This window comes from Notamacropus eugenii, chromosome 5 (assembly GCF_028372415.1).
Source record: "Notamacropus eugenii isolate mMacEug1 chromosome 5, mMacEug1.pri_v2, whole genome shotgun sequence".
Taxonomy (NCBI): domain Eukaryota; kingdom Metazoa; phylum Chordata; class Mammalia; order Diprotodontia; family Macropodidae; genus Notamacropus; species Notamacropus eugenii.
This window is the reverse complement of record NC_092876.1, coordinates 186,379,804-186,399,854: the sequence shown is the minus strand read 5'-3', so window position 1 is coordinate 186,399,854 and position 20,051 is coordinate 186,379,804. Positions and strand designations below refer to the sequence as shown.

Genomic DNA, 20,051 nt, shown 5'->3' with positions numbered 1-20,051 from the left:
GAGAATGGGGAGGTTTGGGAAGGAATAGAAGAGGATGGAAGAAGAGTCAACAGGGCTCTGTGAAGAAATATCAGGTTAATTGAACAAAAAAATGTATTTGAAAAGCTCAAAGAAGTCCAACAGAAGAAGCAGGAGGAACTGAAGAGGCAGCAATTAGAACAGATCCAGAGGCTCCTGGAAGAGCAAGAGAAACTGCTGACTATGGTGTCTGGGCAGCAGGCACCCTCAGGTAACACTTAGCAGTCACATGTGTGACTCAGTTTACAAAAATGCCTTATGTTCACTGATTTTCTTTTCTATAATGTGTTTTGATAAAAAGTTGTCAGCATCCTTTCTTCATAGATACACATGGGTACCCTGGCAATAAAAATAATAGATTTTCGGGAGGGGAGGTTTCACAGGGGGACAGATGTGAACTAGAATCTGGGTTTTCTTTGTTTAGTTGCTAGGATTGTGTTCTGACAGTTTCTTTTTTTTGTAAGTTATAACAAATGATAGATATAGAGAATCGGCAATAAAGAACATAAATAGCTTTACTGTAGTATGTGGTGTAGTGTCAAGCAGAAGGTAAAGAGGAAAGAGGTCTATGTTTAAAATAGTTAAATAAAATGGGAATGGTTAGTTTGGAGAAGACTTAGGTGAGATATAATGGTAGCTCAGCTCTATGAAGGGATGTCAAAATAGCTTAAACTTGTGCTTTTCTTGAGGACAACTAAAACTAATGGGTAAAAATTATAGGAAAGCAGATTCTTGCTTATAGTAAGGTAGAAGTTGCTAATGAATAGAGATGTCTTGCAGCTGTGTAAACTCTTTGCCACTTGAAGTATTCAAGAAGGAACTGGATGTCAGTAATCTGCTGCATTAGCAGTGAGGTTGGGCTTTTTGACCTTTAAAAGTCCCTATTTTGACATTCTATAAATAGCACAGGTCATAAGTGGGTTAGACATAGTATGTGGGTTGGACGCATTTGTGATTGATGGTATTACCTTTAGGTTTAGACCACCTCCCTCTCTGACTTCCAGATACATGTTGGGAAAAATAGTGGGGATTCTAGTAGGTCAGGAAGTGGTTGTGATCAGGTTGCCTCATGTTGATTTGACATGTACCTGAGTTTCTAATGGGACCTTTGTAGGGAATCTTTAGTAAGCCATATATGTTTGGTTCCTCAAAAGCATAGAATTAGGAATTTTGAGGGTTTACTTAAATGGAACATTCTTTGCTGTATTGGGTAATGATTAAGTGTATATAGAACTGAATGCATTTTCAAGGATGTGCTGATGGAAAAAAATGTACCTCATTATTTAATAATGCTTATTTTTCCTGAATGAGAGTGCTAGGAAATATGTCCCTAATTAAAGCATGTAGAACTTTGGGCTCCAAATACCAGCATTATTGCATATAGCTTATTTTATTAAAATGTCACTTTATTTGTTATTTCATTTATGGAGAGCTAAGTGGATGGAAGGGACAGGATAGTAGGAGTAGTTTAATAAAATGAGAACATTTTTCATAAAATATTAATTTTGCTTGTATTTTCCTCATAAGGCTTGACTTTACTGTCTGAAGATCAGAGCCCCAAACATGGAACTTCCGTTAGTTCTACTACTGTACACAAAACCATGCCTTTCTTGTCACATATGTACCTGAATCAAACCAGAGAAAACACTCATGGTCCTGAAATTTTATCTTGTGGTTATATACAAGAAAGAGAAACGAATCCATGCAGGACTATGAGTAAGGAATGTCTCTTATCTTCAAAAGGTGGTAGTACTCCTCCAGACTTTTTTCATGAGGCTCAATGTCTAGAAGCATGTGTAAAAACTCAGAATGATTTGAAAGAAGAAAATAAAAATATTACAGGTGAGCTGTCTTTTGAAAATAGTGCCTTTTATCTAAATAGTATTCTGAATCTCTTTTTATATTTACCTGTAGAAATGCCACTGGGCTACTCCATGATAGAATTCTTTTCTAATGCTTTTTTGGCTACCTGCTGCCTCCTCTGGTTTGTCTGTCTGTCTGTCTGTCTGTCTCTCCGTCTCTCCCCTTCCTGTTCCTCTTCCACTCTCATATGCATGTGTGTGTGTGTGCTTGAGCACACACACACACACACACACACACACACACACACACACACACTCACACTCACACTCAAATATTCACAGATTTGATTACAATAGCAAGGTCCAATATGCTGCAGAGTCACTGAATTTGAGCTAGACACAGAGCTGGTCACAGGTTTTGTGAGTTTTCCAGTAGCATTTGTAACACTGACAACGATTTTAAAATCTGTGTAATACAGGCTTTTCCAAGTGAGACAAAAGTTTCTAAACTCACTTAGGAGAAGATAGACACAGCTGGAATGTGTGTAATTTTTTTCCTTCTTAATCACAGAAGAATAGAACAGTGTGGTAGAGTGGAAAGATTATTGGAGAAGGCTCTGAAAGGATTTAATTCTAGGTCTAGCTCTATTCCTTACTAGCTATATGTCTTCCAAAGAATCAATTAAGGTCTCTGAACTTTGATTTTGTCATATTTTGCATTATCTCCGATCCTTGTTAGGATCACATGAGATGATACTGTGAAATCATTTTGTAAACTAACATGCTATTATTAAAACCTTGAGAATTTTGTTTCTTTGGCATTGGTGTTATGTGATTTCTTTTTTGGTTTGATTTGTGACCTGAATCCTTCGGTCTCCTGCTTTTGGGCCTGGCATGCTTCCAGTGTACTGCTCTGCTATATATATCTGAATATTCTGTACAATTCTAGAGTTTTAAAACCTTTATTTTGGTTTTATTTGAATTTGACAGTTTTGTGACAGATTGCTTATCTCCAACTAAATATTTCCCAATTCATATCGTAGGGGAAAGTATACTACCATGTTGGGAGAAAATGACAGAACAGTTACCAGAAGGGAAAGAGGTTACAAACTCAAAAAAACCTGGTGATTCCTCTGATATTAACAATGGAAGAAAATTGTTAGCAGTGTCTAGTATTGAAGAAAGGTATCTATGTTGATTAAAACAGATATTACATGTGTTTTTATTTTCAATCAGTTGATTCTACAGTTGAATATGAGTTATTTGTTAAGTGGTGGGGAATACTTTTACTTAATCATGAAAAATATGTTCAGTTAAAAAGCATTTAGTGTGTACCTACTTTGTACACAGTATGCAAAGATTTGTTGGGTGTACACAGATTAAAAAGTAATACTTATTCTATTAGAGGAATAAAATCCACAGATATAAGTATAATATGAGGTAAGGTGTCATAAGGGCTTGGGAGAGAATGCTTTTACCTGGGCAATTTGGAAAGGACTCTCAAGAATTTGCAACTAAATTGAGTCTTGAAGGAAGATAAAGATTCTAAAGGTGGACATATGAAGGGAGTATATTCTCGATATGAGGGTGGTGGGGCAGGATCACCTGTGTAAATGTGTGACCCATGGGAAATGGCAATTAAAGTTCTGGGAACAGTTGCAATGCAGTTTGGTTAGTGCACAAACTGTAAAGGCAAGTAGAGTGAAAATAAGACAGAATGATAGGGACTAATTGTGGAAGAACGTAAATTTTAGAATAAGGAGTTTATAGCTCATTCTCTGGGCTAGAACTTTTTTGATCATGCACTTCATTAGCAAAAAAAAAGTTTGTGCAAGCACCCCAGTTTTGTATTTACTTCAGTATTATTTACGTGTACTAATATATTAATAATTACGTACCTTATAAGACTTAAAAATGGATATGATGACATATTATCCTCAAGTAACTAGGGAGCCACTATAGCCTTATTGAATAGAGAAGTAACATGGTCAGATCTGCACTTAAAAAAAATAAACATTTTGGCAGCTGTGTAGAAAATGAGGTGAGAGGAGAGGGGAGAAATTTGAGGCAGAGAAATCAAGAAGGAGGTCATTGAAATAGCCAAGGTAGGAAGTGATAAGGTCACAACACTGTAAAAATAGAGAGACAGGGTTGTGAGAGATGTTGTAGAGATGGAAATGACAGGATTTGACAACTGACTAGATATGTGGGGTGAGGGAAGGGTAGGTTGCTGGTATTATTCTTAGAAACATGGAAGTTTCATTAGAGTTCTATTTTAGATATGTTAAGTTGGAGATGCCTTTGGCATATCAGGTCAAAATGTCAAATAGGCAGTTTGTAATAAGAGACAAGAGTTCAAGAGAGATTCAGGCTGGTTACATAGATCTGCAGAGCAATGATGAGAAAACCCACAGGAGTTGATGAAGTTATCAAGTGACAGCTGTACCAGGTTAGAGACCAGGACAGAGACTTGATGAACACCTAAGGTTAGGGAATGTGATATGAATGATGTTTGCACAAAGGAGTGGGCATTCAGCTAGCAGAAGAAAGCAGTGTCACAGCAACATGCGGAGGAGAGGGTGGTCAATTGTGTCCAAATGCAGTGGAGAGGCATTGTTAAAAGGACATTAATTATTTTAATATCAATTAAAGATTTAACAATAATTAAGAAAAGGACATTAGATTTGACAATCAAGAGAACTCTGCTAACTTTGAAGAGAGAACTTTAATTTGGGTGGGGAGTTAAGGATAAGAGGGTTGAGATCCTGGGAGAGTACTTGGAAAGAAAGATAGTTGTGTTTCCCTCCTCTCTCCCTCAGAAATAGAGAAGTTCAGGTGAGTGATGGCATCTGGGGAAAAGATAATGTAGTTATAACCCAGCCATATTTAAATATCCTGGCTTACTTTTTTCTGAGGAAATATAAAAAGTGTGAGGGAGGAGGGCAAATGTGGGGAGAGAGTTGGAAGGGGCTTCCTGTTCTCTGCTCTGGAGTATGAAGCCTGATGCTGTGGTGATCTGGGAAAATGGATGTGGGGATAATAGAGAGAGTGGTGTTAGAAATTATTCTGCAACTTTTTCAGTTGCTTGGGCTGGGTTAAGTTATATCTTGTCTACCTTAAGGAGTCCAGACCCTGGGAAGCCGCAGGTCAGCTGTGGGGAGGAGGAGTATTAAAGAGAGTCATGGTATTGGGCAAGACACAAAATTGTTGGCTGTGGCAGGGGAGGGTTCAATGAAAGCCATGTTCTCACCCTCCTGTTGATCACCTTCCCCTTGGGGCCATTATCTAGCCTTCACTTTGGCGACCACTTCTCTAAGCCGTGAGAACCACTGAAGACTTTTGAGCAGAGGAATGAAGATGGTCTGAAAGATGACTTAGAAAGGAAAAAGACTGGAGGTAGGGAAACCAGTTGGGAAGCTGGAGTAGAGAGTGGAGAGTAGAGCTGGGTGTATGTACTTATTACCTCTATTTCCTCCCTTCTCATTGTCTCCTCAGTTCTTTGTAATCTAGATTTTGACCTCATAACTAAACTGAAACTATTCTCTAGTGTTACCAGTGATCTTCTACCAGTTATCTGATAGTATTTTCTCAGCTTAATTGATCTCTTCTGCAGTTGATGCTGTTGAATTCCCTCTCCTCTTGGCTACTGTCTCCTCTCTGTTCCCTCCTGGTTCTCTTCCCTGTGTAATTGTTCTTTCACAGTCTGTTTTGCTGGCTTATCATCCATATCACAATCTTTAATTGTGAATCTGTCCTGGGCTCTTTTTCCTCATCAGCTCCCATAGATTTAACTGTCATCTCTGGACTGAGGACTCCGAGATCTATTTTCTTCCCCCAGTCTCTCTCATTATCTTCAGTCCTGTATCATTGCTTGTTTATTGGACATTTCAGTGCTCCAGAGGCATCTCCTGATCTCCATCTCCCTGTTGAAGGTGCCACTGTTCTGCCAATCTCTCAACTCCTTCTCTCTCACCTCTTCACCAATTGCCAGACCTTGTCATTCCTCCTTCCACAGCATCTCTCCAATCATGTGACTACCACCATGGGTCAGTGCCTCATTATCTCTTGCCTAGATTATTGCAGAGGCTTCCTAACTTCTTTATCTGCCTCCAGGCTATTTTCCACTGGGGGGGGGGCGGTATCCCTAAGTGTAGATCCAACTGTGATCCTCTTTCATTCATTCATAGTGGTGCTCTAGGATGATAAATAAACTACTATTTAGCTTTTAAAACATTTTACAGCATATTCCCAATCTATGGTCTCTTCCACTTCCATATTGGACATTTTACATCCTCCTGCACTTAGTGATCTAGCCAAACTGGCTTTTGTAATGGCCATCCTCTATGCCTGGAATATACTCTCTTGTCTCCATTTCCCAGAATCTCTCTCTTCCCTTAAGATATACCTCAAGCACCCCCTTCTACACAAAACTTTTCCTGATCCTCCCCAGCTGCTAGTGCCCTCTCTCCCTCGTTACCTTGTTATTTAACTATTTTCTAGTTACTCTGTCTGTAATTAGATGTGTACTGGTTGTCTTCCTTGGAAGGTCCTTGAGATTAGGATATTTTAAATTCCTTGTGTGTTTGCATCCTCAGGCTTTTCTATAGTGCCTAGTATTTAGCAAACACTTAATAAATGCTTATTGATTGGGTAGATGTAATTAGCTGTTGTCAGTGTAGAAATGAGAAGATATGGTAACTGAGGGAGAAGAAAGATGATTAAGGTTTCAGGTCTGGGATGACTGACTTTCCATAGAAATGGGGAAACTGATCCTTAAGGAGAGGGACTTGACCAAGATCACACAGTTATTAAGTGGCTAAACTGAGACACTGTCTTTTCTCTCTATGAGAGAAATAGTACAATTCTGATTCTCTCTATTATATTCATGGGAAAACTGACACCAAAGACTGGCCCAGGGTTGAATAGCTAGTAAGCACCAGAGACTGCCTTTGAGTCCAGATCTTTTGACTGTAAGCACAGTTCTCTTTCTTCTTTACCATTCTGCCTAGTGGATTCAGATTCCTGAATAATAACTGAAAACAGATCTTCATCCCTTTTTCCAGGTACTAATCTATCAAAATAATATTTTCTTTGTCATTTTATCTGCATAACTACAAAAGAAAAGTTTCTTATCAGGAATTTTAGTAGGAGCTATAGTTCTTTTGGCTTCTTCAGTGCTGAGGAGTCTTTAATTAGGCATCATTAACAATAAAGTGTTTCTAAAATAAGAGGAGTCCCTCCTCTCCCACAGGGTTGTTGGGAGGTAAAAATGAGAACATGTGTTCCCAAAACTTTGCAGACTTCATAGTGGTCTACAAATGGTGGTGGTTTTTATTTTTGGTGATGGTACTTGTTCTTGTTACTATTATCATTTTCTAAAGCAGGTGGTACTTAATCTTTTTTGTGTCACAGACTCACTCCATTGACAGTCTATTACATCTGTCTTCCCTTTCCCAGGATGTTTGTTTATTTGTTTGTTTAACTCATAATTGTAGGAAATACTGAATTTCAGTTAGAGGCTAGAGAAAATAAAGATGTAATTTTGTTCCCATCCAAGTTCACTTGACTCCCTAAAATCTATCCATGAATCTCGGTTAACCTTGGCTCCAGAGTCTTTAGAGTATTTTGAGAATAACTCAGCCAAAATAGAATAAATGGATGACAAACACAACAAAGAAATTCTGGAAGACTTGAGAGATTCATGATGCCATCAGCAGAAATAGGGAACTTGTGAGAGAGTCACAGTGCATGAGAAGTTCATTCAGTGTTAAACAAGTGCTGGTGGAATATCCAGAGAGGTCCACAGGCAGAGCTGTGGGACTGCGGTGAAGGGACAGGTCAGCACTAGCTACATTGATTTCACCATGTGATAACTGAACCCTTAGAACAAGGGAGAGGGAATAGAAAAAGAGAAGAACGCAGCAGACAGGACACGCAGGAGAAGAGGACGAACTTACAAAGAAGCATGAGGAGTGTTCACATAGGGGGAGGAGAATCAGGTGAGAGCAGTGTCAGAGGGAGGCAGGTAGTCTTGTTGAATATCGCAGCAAAGACATCCAATGATGCTATTTTCTCTTACTTGATTTTGCTTTTTGGCATAAGGTTGAATAGGAAATGATGCTTATGATTGATTAGCTTGTGAAGGAGATGGCAAATTTAGTAGTCTTGGCATCATTATGCAAGTAACATAGTACAGTGTGCTCAGTTTTTTACTTGAGAAAAGTACCTAGATTAAATAATCTTAGGTATACAATTTCTCACATAAATCTTAGACAAAATCCTTCTTTGGAAAAGCCAAAGTACAAAAATTCATATATTTGGTAACATTTTCCAATTTTAATTGACTTCTCTAGCTATAAATCCTAACAGGATGGATGATTAAACAATTCTTACCACACTATTAAAATGTTCACCTTGAAGTGCTGCCTTTCTATATTTCTAAGGGTATAATGTATCATATGGACTCATTGTGATCTGTTGTGTTAGAGTATTAATATATCAGATTTATTTGCTTAGATTTTGTTTCTTAAAATAGTTTATTAAATAGTAAATAACCTTTTAAAGTTTAAAACTTATGGTTCTTAGAAATTTCAATGTGGCACTTAATCTTAAATGTTTTACCATGAGGATTTATTTGCTTCATAGTTTTATTTTCATTATTAGGCCAATTAAAGCTGCTATTAGAGAAAGGAAGCAGACATATGAAGAATTCTTAGAGGAACAGATTCAGATAGAAGAACAGGAACTGAAACAAAGACAACTACAGGTTAGTATTTCAGATGTTGTGACTAAAATATCCCAAACCTTTAAAAATTCATCATTATTATGTAACTTACTTTAAAAATAACTTGACTGTTGTTCAGTAATATAAAAAATTAATTAAAATATATTTTTAAATTTTTTTAGGAAGCAGAAATATCGTTGCTAACTAAAGCAATACCGAAAAGACCATTCTTAAAACGAGGAGAAGGCCTAGCTAGGTTTACTAATGCTAAATCTAAATTTTGGAAACCAAAAGAGAGTAAATTAATGATTCATCAAAACATGCCAGAAGAACAATCTGTATTTAAAGCAGACAGACAACAAATGCAGCGGAAAACTGCCCTTGTAAATAAGGAACTAATTACAGAGATGAAAAAGAGTAATCAAGTCAGAACCAAGACCAGTTCTGCTGCAGTTTCTCAGAAGTCAAAAGTACTTAGGAGTAATAATGGAAAAATTATTTCTCCATCAAAAACGAAAATACAAATTGGAAAAAAATTTGATGGGCAGCTTAGGGATCAGATAAAATTAGAAAAACCCAGTAAATTAGAACCTAATAAGGAAAATATACCAGAGTGTACAAAACCCTTTGAAATTGGTTCCAAAGTCAGAAATAAGCCAAAATGCATGGAAAAGCCTCTTATTTCTACAGAGCTGATCCACCCCACTTCTGTTTCTCAAAGCTCTATCAGTCATGTTGTAAAAGATTCAGAATTTTCTTTTGAAATTTCATTTCAGAAGAAATTAGACAATTGGGAAAAGGAAAAAGAAAAGGAAAACCTGGAGTTAGATGAATTTTTGTTTTTGGAACAAGCTGCTGATGAAATATCATTCTCTAGTAACTCCTCATTTGTATTAAAAATCTTAGAAAGAGACCAGCAGACGAGCAAAGATCATAAAATGTCTTCTACCCCTGTCAAATCAGGGCAGCAAGTGAAAACAGATATAACAGATATTGTTACTCCACACAACCAAAATAAGAAATTGGACTATATTAAACAAGATGATAAGAATATGTGTGAAATAACAAAACATCTTGAATCAAAAATATCACCTCTTAGTGTGAAGGAACAGACCAGCAGACTCAGCAAAAAAACATTTCAGACTTCTGAGAATCAAATTAAATGGAATGTAAGTGAGGATGAAGACGATGGGAACAGTGCTATCAGCAGTGACTTTGAAGACCAACTGAATAGCACCATAAAAGCAACAAATGAAGATCCGAAAATGTTTTTCAGTAGCAGCAGAGAAGATAACCCAGAGAAGGGTAATGGCAAAGGACCTTTCAGAGACACAAGGAAGGAAGGTAAAAGCAGGGATATTGATCTGGATTTGTCGGATAGAGATGATAGTAGTGATGAATCCGTCGTGGTAGAAAGCATAAATGATAAAGATCCTGAGTCTTCAAGAAGGGCATCATGTACAAATATTAATAAAATTGACTTTGATGATGAGAGAACATGGACTGACCTTGAAGAAAATGAAAGTAAACATGACACGCTTGAGAACAAAGATGTTGATGGGCTTCCATTGATAGACTATTGTAATAAAACTGAAGTAACTAATTTGGACAAAGCAGTAAAAAGGAAGGTTGCACCCATAAAGAAAGGAGATGATTTCTGTAAATCCAATAAGAGTATAAGTCCTCCTCCTACTTCTGATTTGATGATGAAACTCTTTCCTTCCCTGAAGCCTAAACCTAAGTCAGACTCACACTTAGACTCTGAATTAAATAAAAGCCAAGAACAACCACTTGGTAAGTCTTAATTTATAATATATAACATTATAATGAAACTAAAGATTTATCAAAATGCCATAAAGCCTAAATTTATTCTGTAATTTCTATCTAGTAAGATCAGATATTTGAAATCCTCAGCTTTCCTTTCACTGATGTATCATCAATTTGAAAAATATTTTTTTGCAAGGTACTTTTGAGATACCACCTCACCAAAGATGTACAAGTTATAATCTGGACCCCTGTGGAGCTTACTGTCCAGGAGGAGGCATACATATGTACCAGTCCCTGTAGTATAATGTCAGATGTAGTAAGATATCAAGAAAGTGCTCGAGGAGCACAGTGGAAGGAAGTTTACTTAGTAGACCTGATCCAAACACTGAGATAGACTAGTAGAAGGGTTTAGAAGAAAATAAGAGTGGAAAGACATGTAGTGTTTTACCTTTCTAATTCCATGTGTCAGTATTCACCCTTATGCAACCCAATAATATTCTAATACTTTTCAACTTCCAATTTTTACCACAAAGAGAAAGTTTGAAGGAATCCTTGCATATTGTCAAAATATAAATCAAACTATATTTCGCCAGCATTCTTACCCTGGAGGAACATGAATTTTAGTAGACTTCTAATTTATTTCTAAAGATTTCTGCCTTTATATAGCAAATTTGAGAGATGAAAATGTGTGTGAGATAGGAGGGACCTGTTTGCTACAAAATACATTGGCATTGTCCAACTTATCATTAGACTTTGACTCTATATTACCTTAGTATCCAGAACAGTGTAGGTGATTTATGATAGTATTTTTCACATTCCAGGGTGGAGTAATATGTTTCTTTTTATATTTAGACCTTAGGTGCTTTCTTTAGGGAAATTAAGTCAATTTTTATTATGTTCATTAACTGGAGCAGAGCTTGTAAGTCTTTAACTCTAAAGTGCTTATACATTGTTATCATTTAATAATGGCAAGATATTACTATAGGTTTTCTGATCACAACTCGTTGTTAATATTATTTAATATGTTGTAGGTGATAGTGTTCGCTCCCAAATTTTAAGAGAGAAAGTTGTTGAGTTGGAAACAGAAATTGAAAGATTTAAAGCTGAAAATGCGTCATTAGCTAAACTACGCAATGAAAGAGAAAGTGCCTTAGAAAATCTCAGGTAAGTTTGTGGATCTCTAGAATATAATCAGAATATGATACATTGACTAAGGGTAGTGCATGTTGTTTTTACTAGGAATATATTTAAAAGAAATTAAATCTTGGAATGCTATTGAAAGTTTGATGGCCAACAAAAACGTCAAGATTTCTCCATAAGAATATAGTGATAATTCAGTTTTTCATTTAGGGAAATGGCTATCTTCAGTACTTGTTGAGGATTCTTGATATTTGATCTGCCTTTCTTGGAAAGGTCAAAATAGTTTAAGTAGCTCACATAATACCTGAAATTGGTGTACTGGCCTCTTGGGTTTTATTGTTTAACTTACAGCATTAAGGTTGAAAAGTTCTACCGCTTAACAGCTAACATTTACGATGATGTTTACTGCGTGTCAGGCACTGGACTTTACAATTATTATCTAGTTTGATCTTCACAATGACCCTGGAAGGTTGGTGCTATCTCCATTTTAAATGGAGATGTAAATTTTAAAATGAAGATATAAAAGCTCCATTTTACAGATAACAAAAACTGAAACAGAGGTTAAATGACTTGCCCAGGATCACATAGCTAATGAATGCCTGATGCAGGATCTGAAATTCAGGTCTTCTTGACTCTAAGTCCAGGACTCTGTCCACTGATCCAACTAGATGTTTAATCAGCTTTACAAAAAAATAAATATATAGTTTTCAGTGGAAAGTTGCTACTTAATTCCTTTAGATCTTCTGATTTTACAGTAACAGATTATTCTTGTATAGTTATAATCTGTGTCTATAGATTTTTTCCAGTGCTGCTTTTTTATTGGGCGTAATGTTATGGACTTAGCCACAGTGCTGCATATTCTTCATCATACTCAGCATTCTTTATGTTAATATGTATAGAGTATTCATCTTAACAGTTACTTTTGTCCAGTTACTGTGCACAAGATAACACAAAGATCCCCACCTGTCGGGGAACTTATATTAGGGGCAGATATTTATGTGCTATAGTCTGTTCAGTGATTTCCTAATCATAAAAATTTAGGTTTTTGGCAAGCTTTTTGTGTTATTAGAGGAAAAATTATGAATTTTTGTTTTTATTTTATTTTTTACACTTAATTTGAGTTTCATTTTTCTCAATTACATGTAAACAAAAATTTTTAGCTTCTGTTTTTTAAAATTTTGAGTTCCAGATTCTCTCCCTCTCTCTCCTCCATCCTTGAGAAGACAAGCAATTTGATATAGATTACACATATGCAGTCATGTAAAACATTTCCTGTTAGTCATGTTGGAAAAGAAAATGCAGATCAAACAAAACAAGAATAGTAAAGTACAAAAAAGTTTGCTTCAGTCTGCATTCAGACTCCATCAGTTCTTTCTGTAGGTGGATTGCATTTTTCATTTTAAGTTCTTCAGAATTGTCTTATATCACTGTATTGCTGAGAATAATTAAGTCATTCACAGTTGATCACCAGCACAATATTATTGTTACTGTATACAGTGTTCTGATGTTGCTCACTTTGCATCAGTTCATGTAAGTTTTTCAGACTTTTCTAAAAACATCCTGCTGTCTTCCCTCACCTCTCCTTGAAAAGACAAATAATTTGATTTTGATTATACAAGGGAAGTCATGCAAAACATATTTCCATATTAGCCATACTGCAAAAGAAAACAACAAAATAATAAAAATAAAGGAAGTATAAAAAATATGATTCAATCTGCAGAGTTCATTAATTCTCTTGGAGTATTGTCTTGATCAGAGTAGCTCAGGCTTTCACCGCTGATCATTCTTTAATACTACTGTTACTATGTAAAATGTTCTCCTGGTTCTGCTCACTTCACTTTGCATGAAGTGACATATTTTCCTAGGTTTTTCTGAAACCATCCTGCTAATTATTTCTTCTAGCAGAATTGAATTCCATCACAATCATATAATGCAACTTGTTCAGCCATTCCCCAATTGATTGGCATCCCCTTGATTTCTAATTCTTTACCACCCCAAAAAGACTTGCTGTAGATATTTTTATACAAATAAATCCTTTTCCCTTTTCTTTGATATCTTTGGAATACATATTTGGTAATGGTATTGCTGAGTCAGAGGGTATAGTCCTTTGGATATAGCTCCAAATTGTTCTCACAATGAATGATTGGACTAGTTCACAGTTCTACCAAGAGTGCATTGGTGTCCCAGTTTTTCCATATCTCTACCAGCATTTTGTCATTTTCCTTTTCTGTCATGTTAGCAAATCTGGCAGGTGTGAGATGGTATCTCACAGTTATTTAAACTTGCATTTCTCTCATCAGTAGTGAATTAAAGAATTTTTCATGTGACTTGATAGCTTGGATTTCTTCTTCTGAAAACTGCCTGTTCGTATATCCTTTGGCCAATTATCAATTGGGGAATGGCACTCTTTATTTTTTTTAAATGAATCTGACTCAGTTCTCTAATTTGAGAAATGAAACCTTCACAGAGAAACTTGCTGCAAAAATTTTTCCTCAGTTTCCTGTTTTCCTTCTGATTTTGACTGTCTTAGTTTTGTTTTTAAGAAGGCTTTTTAATTCTATGTAATCAAAAATTTCTGTTGGACTTCCTGTAATTCCCTCTGTCTCTTGTTTGGTCATAAGCTCTTCCTTTATCCATAGATCTGACAGGTACATTTTTCCATACTCCCCTAGTTGACTTATGATGTTACCCTTTATGTATAAGTCATTTTTCCATTTTGACTTTATCTTGATATAGCAGGCATGTGAATTTTGGTCTGTGCCTAGTTTCTGGTAAACTGCTGTCCAGTTTTCCCAGAAATTTTTGTTAGATACTGAGTTCTTACTCCAAAAGCTTAGATCGTTGGGTTTATCAAATACTAGACATTACTATGGGCATATTGCTGTGTATTATGTACCTAATTTATTCCATTGATTCACCATTGAGTTTCTTAGCTATTACCAGACTCTTTTGATGATTACTGCTCTGTGATATAGGCCACCTTCCTTAACATATGTTTTCATTGATGCTCTTGATATCCTTGACCTTTTGTTCTTCCAAATACATTTTGTTGCTATTTTTTCTAGCTCTATAAAATAATTCTTTGGTCAGTTGATTGGTATGGTACCAAACAAATAAATAAACATAGGTAGAGTTGTCATTTTTATTATATTGGCTTGACCTACCCATGAACAATTTATATTTCTCCATTTGTTTAGATCTGTCTTTGTGTATGTGAAGTGTTTTGTACTTGTGTTCATATAACTCCGGGGTTTGTCTTGGCAGATAGACTCTCAATATTTTATATTGTCCACAGTTATTTTAAATGGAATTTTCTCTGTCTCTTCTTCCTGAGTTTTGTTGGTAGTATATAGAAATGCTGGTGATTTATGTGGATTTATTTTATATTCTGCAACTTTGCTGAAGTTGTTAATTTTTCAACTAGTTTTTTTAGTTGATTCTCTAGGATTCTCTAAATATACCATTGTAGGTGTAGTTTTTGTCCTTTGTTCTCAAAGAGGACTATAACATCAGGGAGATAATGATTGACTTGGAGTTGACTTTGATTTGAGTAAGGGAGAGATGTGCAGTCACCAGCCTCACTTTCTCCTCCAGAGCCATCTGGGTGCAGTGGCCAGATATTGATCTGGACAACTGGAGATGGATTAGTAATCGTTTTATTAATTAGGCTAACTGATAATCAATAAATTCACGATCAGTGGTTTCTCTTGGTAACCAGAGACAGAACCACTGAGATCCCTGAATGCTTAAATACCTTTGGAAAAGGAGATGCCCCTGACAGGTAAAAAATTAGCCCTGATGGGAGAATAATTAATGAGGGAGTAGACATATTAATGAGGAGGTGGGTTAGAAGTCTTAAGCTCCTTGTGCTAAGAATGTGACTTTACTGTAAGACTCAGGTACCTCTAGCAATCTGGACAAAGGAATCCATCTCTATCCAGACCTCTCTGATTGGTTTTCTCCTTTATAAGCTGGGTTACCTTAAACCATGATGGGAGGGCTGTAAGGCCATAGACTTACTTCATAAGGGCAAGAATTCACCTAGATTAGATTCTGTTGTAAGGTCTTCCAGTGGGGTTGGGACCCTCCTAAGGTCACAGAACATGTACACGGAGGATTGGGCAATTTCATTTGTCAGCAATATCCTTCAGTGACTGACTGACAGATTTGCAGGGACTGGTCCCTGAATGAAGAAATATAAAAGAAAAACCTTCGTCCTAACTGAGTAATTGATTATTAACATAACATTAACTAATATATTAATTAGTAATGTAATTAATATATTATTAATAAAAAACAATCACTTCTTTCACCATCATGTCATCTACAAAGAGTGAAGTTTTGTTTCCTTATTACCTATTTTTATTTTTTTCAGTTCCTTTTTCTTGTCTTATATGAAAGCTAGCATTTCTAGTAGAATATTGAATAAAAGTGGTGATAACGGACATCCTTGCTTCACTCCTGATCTTAATGGGAAGGCATCATTTTTCCCAATTACAGATAATGTTTGTTCTTGACTTATATTTTAAGAAATTGATTCCTATGCTTTCTAGTATTTTTAATAGGAATGGGTATTGCATTTTGTCAAAGGCATTTTCTGTATCTATTGGCATAATTGTATCATTTTTGTTGTTACTGTTACTGATATTGAATAGCCCTTCATTCCTGCTATAAATTCCACCTTGCCCTATATTGTTGTAATCTCCTTAAGTTTTTGCATTGATAGTCATTAAGGAAATTTGTCTACAGTTTTCCTACTCCGTTTTTGCTCTTCCTATTTTGGGTATCAAGACCATATTTGTATCATAAAGGAATTTGATAGGACTCCTCCTTTACCTATTTTTTTCAAATAGTTTACTTAGTATTGGGATCAATTGTTCCTTAAATGTTTGGTAGAATTCATTTGTGAATCAATTTGATCCTGGGGATTTTTTCTTAGGGAGTTCCATTGATGGCTTGTTCAATTTCTTCTTGTAAGATAAGGTTATTTAAGTATTCTATTTCCTCTTCTATTAATGTGAACAATTTATATTCTTGTAAATATTCATCCATTTAATTTAGATTGTCAGTTTCACTGGCATATAATAATTGGTCAAAATAACTACTGACAGTTGCTTTAATTTTTACTTCATTGGTGGTACATTCACCCTTTTCATTTTTAATGCTGGTAATTTGGTTTTCTTTTTTTAAATAAAATTAAAATGGCTTATCTATTTTGTTGTTTTTCCCCATAAAACCGACTCCTAGTTTTATTTATTAATTCAATGTTTTTTTTGAAATTTCCAATTTTAATAATCCCTTCTTTGATTTTCAGGATTTCCATTTTAGTGTTTAATTAAAGATTTTTAATTTGTTCTTTTTCTAGTTTTTTTAGTTGCATGATTAATTCATTGATCTGTTCTTTCTTTTATTTATGCATGCATTTAGGGATAAAATTTTTCCATAAGTACTGCTTTGGTTGCATTCCCACAAATATTGGAATGTTATCTTATTGTTGTCATTGTCTTTAATGAAGTTATTGTTTCTGTGTTTTGTTCTTTGACTCCTCATTCTTTAGGATTTGATTACTTAGTTTCTAATTTCAGTCTATGTTTTCATGTCCCTTTATTAAATATAATTTTTCCTGCATTATGGTCTGAAAAGGGTGCATTTAATATTTCTGCTTTTCTGCATTTGGTTGTGAGCTTTTTATGCCATAATACATGGTCAGTTTTTGTGAAAGTGCCACGTACAGCTGAGAAAAAGATAAACTCCTTTCTCTTCCTATTCAGTTTTCTCCAGAGGTCTATTATATCGAACTTTTCTAAATTTTATTCATCTTGACTTCTCTTTTATTTATTTTGTGGTTAGATTTATCTACCTTTGAGAGGGGAAAATTGAGGTCCCCCTCTAATAGAGTTTTACTATTTCCTCCTGTAATCCTGTAATACATTTAACTTTTCCTTTAAGAATCTGGATACCACGAATGACATTTGTTGCATGTATGTTTAGTATTGAAATTACTTCATTGTCTCTGGTTCCTTGTAGGTTTAGTTTCTCTGCTTATCCTTTTTTAGTTTTATTTTTGCTTTTGCTTTGTCTGAGATCATGATTGCTACCCCTGCCTTCTTCACATCAGCTGAAGCAGAATAGATTCAGCCCCTTAATTTAATCCTCTGTGTCTGTTTCAAGTATGTTTCTTGTAAACAACTTATTTTGGGATTTCTGGTTTCTAATCTTTTCTGCTATTCACTTCTAGTTTATGGGTGAATTCATCTCATTCACAGTTATGATTACTAATTGTACATTTCCTCTTTCCTATTTTCTACTGTTTATCAGTCTCTCTTTTCATCCTGTCCCTCTTCTGAAGTCTGTTTTATTTCTTCTTTTATCTATCTTCCCTTTATCACCCCCCCCCCCTTTTCTCTCATCTCTTTCCCCTCCCACAACAGGGAAAAAGAAAGATTTCTATTACCAATGTAGTATGCATATAGATTTTCCCTTTTCAAACCCCTCAGGGCTTCCACTTCCTCGTGACCAAAAGTACTCCTTTTCTCCTTTGAACTATGAACCAGAAGTTGGTATAGACAATGGAGCTGCCAAACAGTATCTGTTCCTGTGTCCAGCGTTTGCACAGAGGTACTTTGTAATCTCTTTCTGACCAGGTTCCCTTATTGTCTCTGGCTTGAGAGCTCCTGAAGCTGCTGCTGTTTCTGTCACCACCACCTAATCCCACCACCGGTTTCATCCACCTGGGCTCCAGGACAGCCTCCTTCCATGTGTCACAGATCTCTATTTCTGACCTGTCTTGTCTTGGCCTCGCAGAATGTCGCACCCTGACCTTTTTGCTCTACCACTTTATATTTTGATTTGTGGTGTTATTTTAATGTTTGGATGGAAATGTTGAGAGAGCTCTGCAGAGTGCTTTCTCTACTCTGCCGTCTTGGCTCTGCTCCTAGAAGTTGGTAGGCTCTTATTGTTTGTTGACTGACTCTACCTCCATCATTCGATAACTTTTCCTCCTTAGAGGTTCACTCAATTTGTACCTCTCATTCAGTCAAAATTTTGGTAGCTATTTTTTGCTGACCTCAGGGACAGTCCTTTCCTTTTTTCAATGAGTTCAGTCTTGGCTCAATATTTCTCACCTCCTCAACTCCTGCCTCATACTAGGGTACTTCAGTATATATATATATTGACTCTTCCTCAAACACTCAAGTCTTATTCTTTTCCTCCTCCTTTCCCTCCCCCATATATTCTGCAGTCCAGTAACACTGGCCTTGTATTCCTTAAACAAAACCCCACATCCTGACTCCTGGCATTTTCACTGGCTGTTCCCCACTCTGTGGAATGTTTTCCTTCCTCATCTCTACCTCCTAACTTTCTTTAAGTCCCAGCTAAAATCTCTCCTTTTAAAGCAAGCTTTTCCTGATCCCCTTTTAATTTTCTAGTGCCTTTCCTCAGTTGGTTATTTTCAGTTTGTCCTGTTATAGCTTGTTTGGATATGGTTGTTTGTATGTTCTCTTCCCCATGAGATTATGAGCTCCTTTAGGGTAAGGGGATTGTCTTTTGCCTTTCTTTGTTACCCTACACTTAGCACAATGCCTCCAGCATAATAGGTGCTTAGTAAATGCTTACTGAGTGACTAATCTTAGAGAAGGAGTCAGAATACTCTTGGCTCTGGATTTCTTCTTCCTGACCCCCTCACTTGAGGACCCCTTTTGCTGTTGAGCGGAGCATAGATTGGAAAGGAGAGCAGACGAGGTAGGGTAACCAGTCAAAATACTATTTCAGCATTCCAGATGGGTGGTGGGGGCCTGTACTAGGGTGCTTTTTTGCATTGTGAGTGGAGAGAAGGGGGTATACCCAGATGTTGTGAAGATAGAAATGGTAAGATTTGGTGGATTGTGTAAATGGAGTTAGTGATGGGGAAGTTGAGAAAAAGGAAGGATTTTGGACGTATGAATTTCAGGTACCAGTGAGACATCCAGAATGAAATATCTAATAGTCAGATGAAGATGTGGGTTTGGAGCTGAGAAGACTGACTGGATAGACAGATTTGGCAATCCTCTGCAAGATGATAACCCATGGGAGGTGAAGAGATCATGAAATAGAGAAGAGAATCTAGGGAAGAATCTTAAGAGATACTCGCAGTTAAGGATGATAAACCAGATCAGAAGTCCAAAAGGCATTTGGTGATGCAGGACTGTAGTTTGAGAGACTAGGGCTAGAGATATAGACAAACAAACAAACGGATTTTAAAAATATACACTCTCACACACACATATATATATATATGCACACATATGTATAGATATATATTTATTTTGTATACTATGTACACATACCTTCCCATTTTACAGATGAGGAACTAAAGTAGACAGATGTTAATTGACTTGTGTAGGGCACACAGAGGGGTATCTAGGATTAGATTTGAACTCATGTCTTCCAAACTGCAGTTCTGATGCTCCAGTATTATGCCATCTTAATTGCCTTATGAAAGAATACATAGGTCGAATCATGGAGGGTTTTGAATTTGGATTCATTAAATAGTGGGGAGTTGCTGAAGGTAGGTGACATCTTTAGAAAGATTAATCTGGTAGCAGTGTATAGGAGACACAGAA

General features: G+C 36.2%; 1 protein-coding gene across 5 annotated transcripts in view; it reads left to right on the top strand.

Annotated features, from left to right (window-relative positions):
• The window catches only part of CPAP (centrosome assembly and centriole elongation protein), a 48,495-nt gene that overhangs the window by 5,120 nt on the left and 23,324 nt on the right, over positions 1 to 20,051 (top strand). For 4 of the 5 annotated variants that reach the window (XR_011967564.1, XR_011967563.1, XM_072611660.1 and 1 more), the window contains exons 3-8: positions 106 to 229; positions 1,546 to 1,860; positions 2,864 to 3,005; positions 8,484 to 8,586; positions 8,727 to 10,338; positions 11,343 to 11,475. Coding sequence is in view for 3 of the 5 variants with exons in the window: in XM_072611660.1 (XP_072467761.1) it covers positions 106 to 229; positions 1,546 to 1,860; positions 2,864 to 3,005; positions 8,484 to 8,586; positions 8,727 to 10,338; positions 11,343 to 11,475 (2,429 nt within the window). In the remaining 2 variants the exon portion in view is untranslated. The remainder of the gene's footprint in view (positions 1 to 105; positions 230 to 1,545; positions 1,861 to 2,863; positions 3,006 to 8,483; positions 8,587 to 8,726; positions 10,339 to 11,342; positions 11,476 to 20,051) is intronic. The other variant, XM_072611661.1, reaches the window with a different exon arrangement.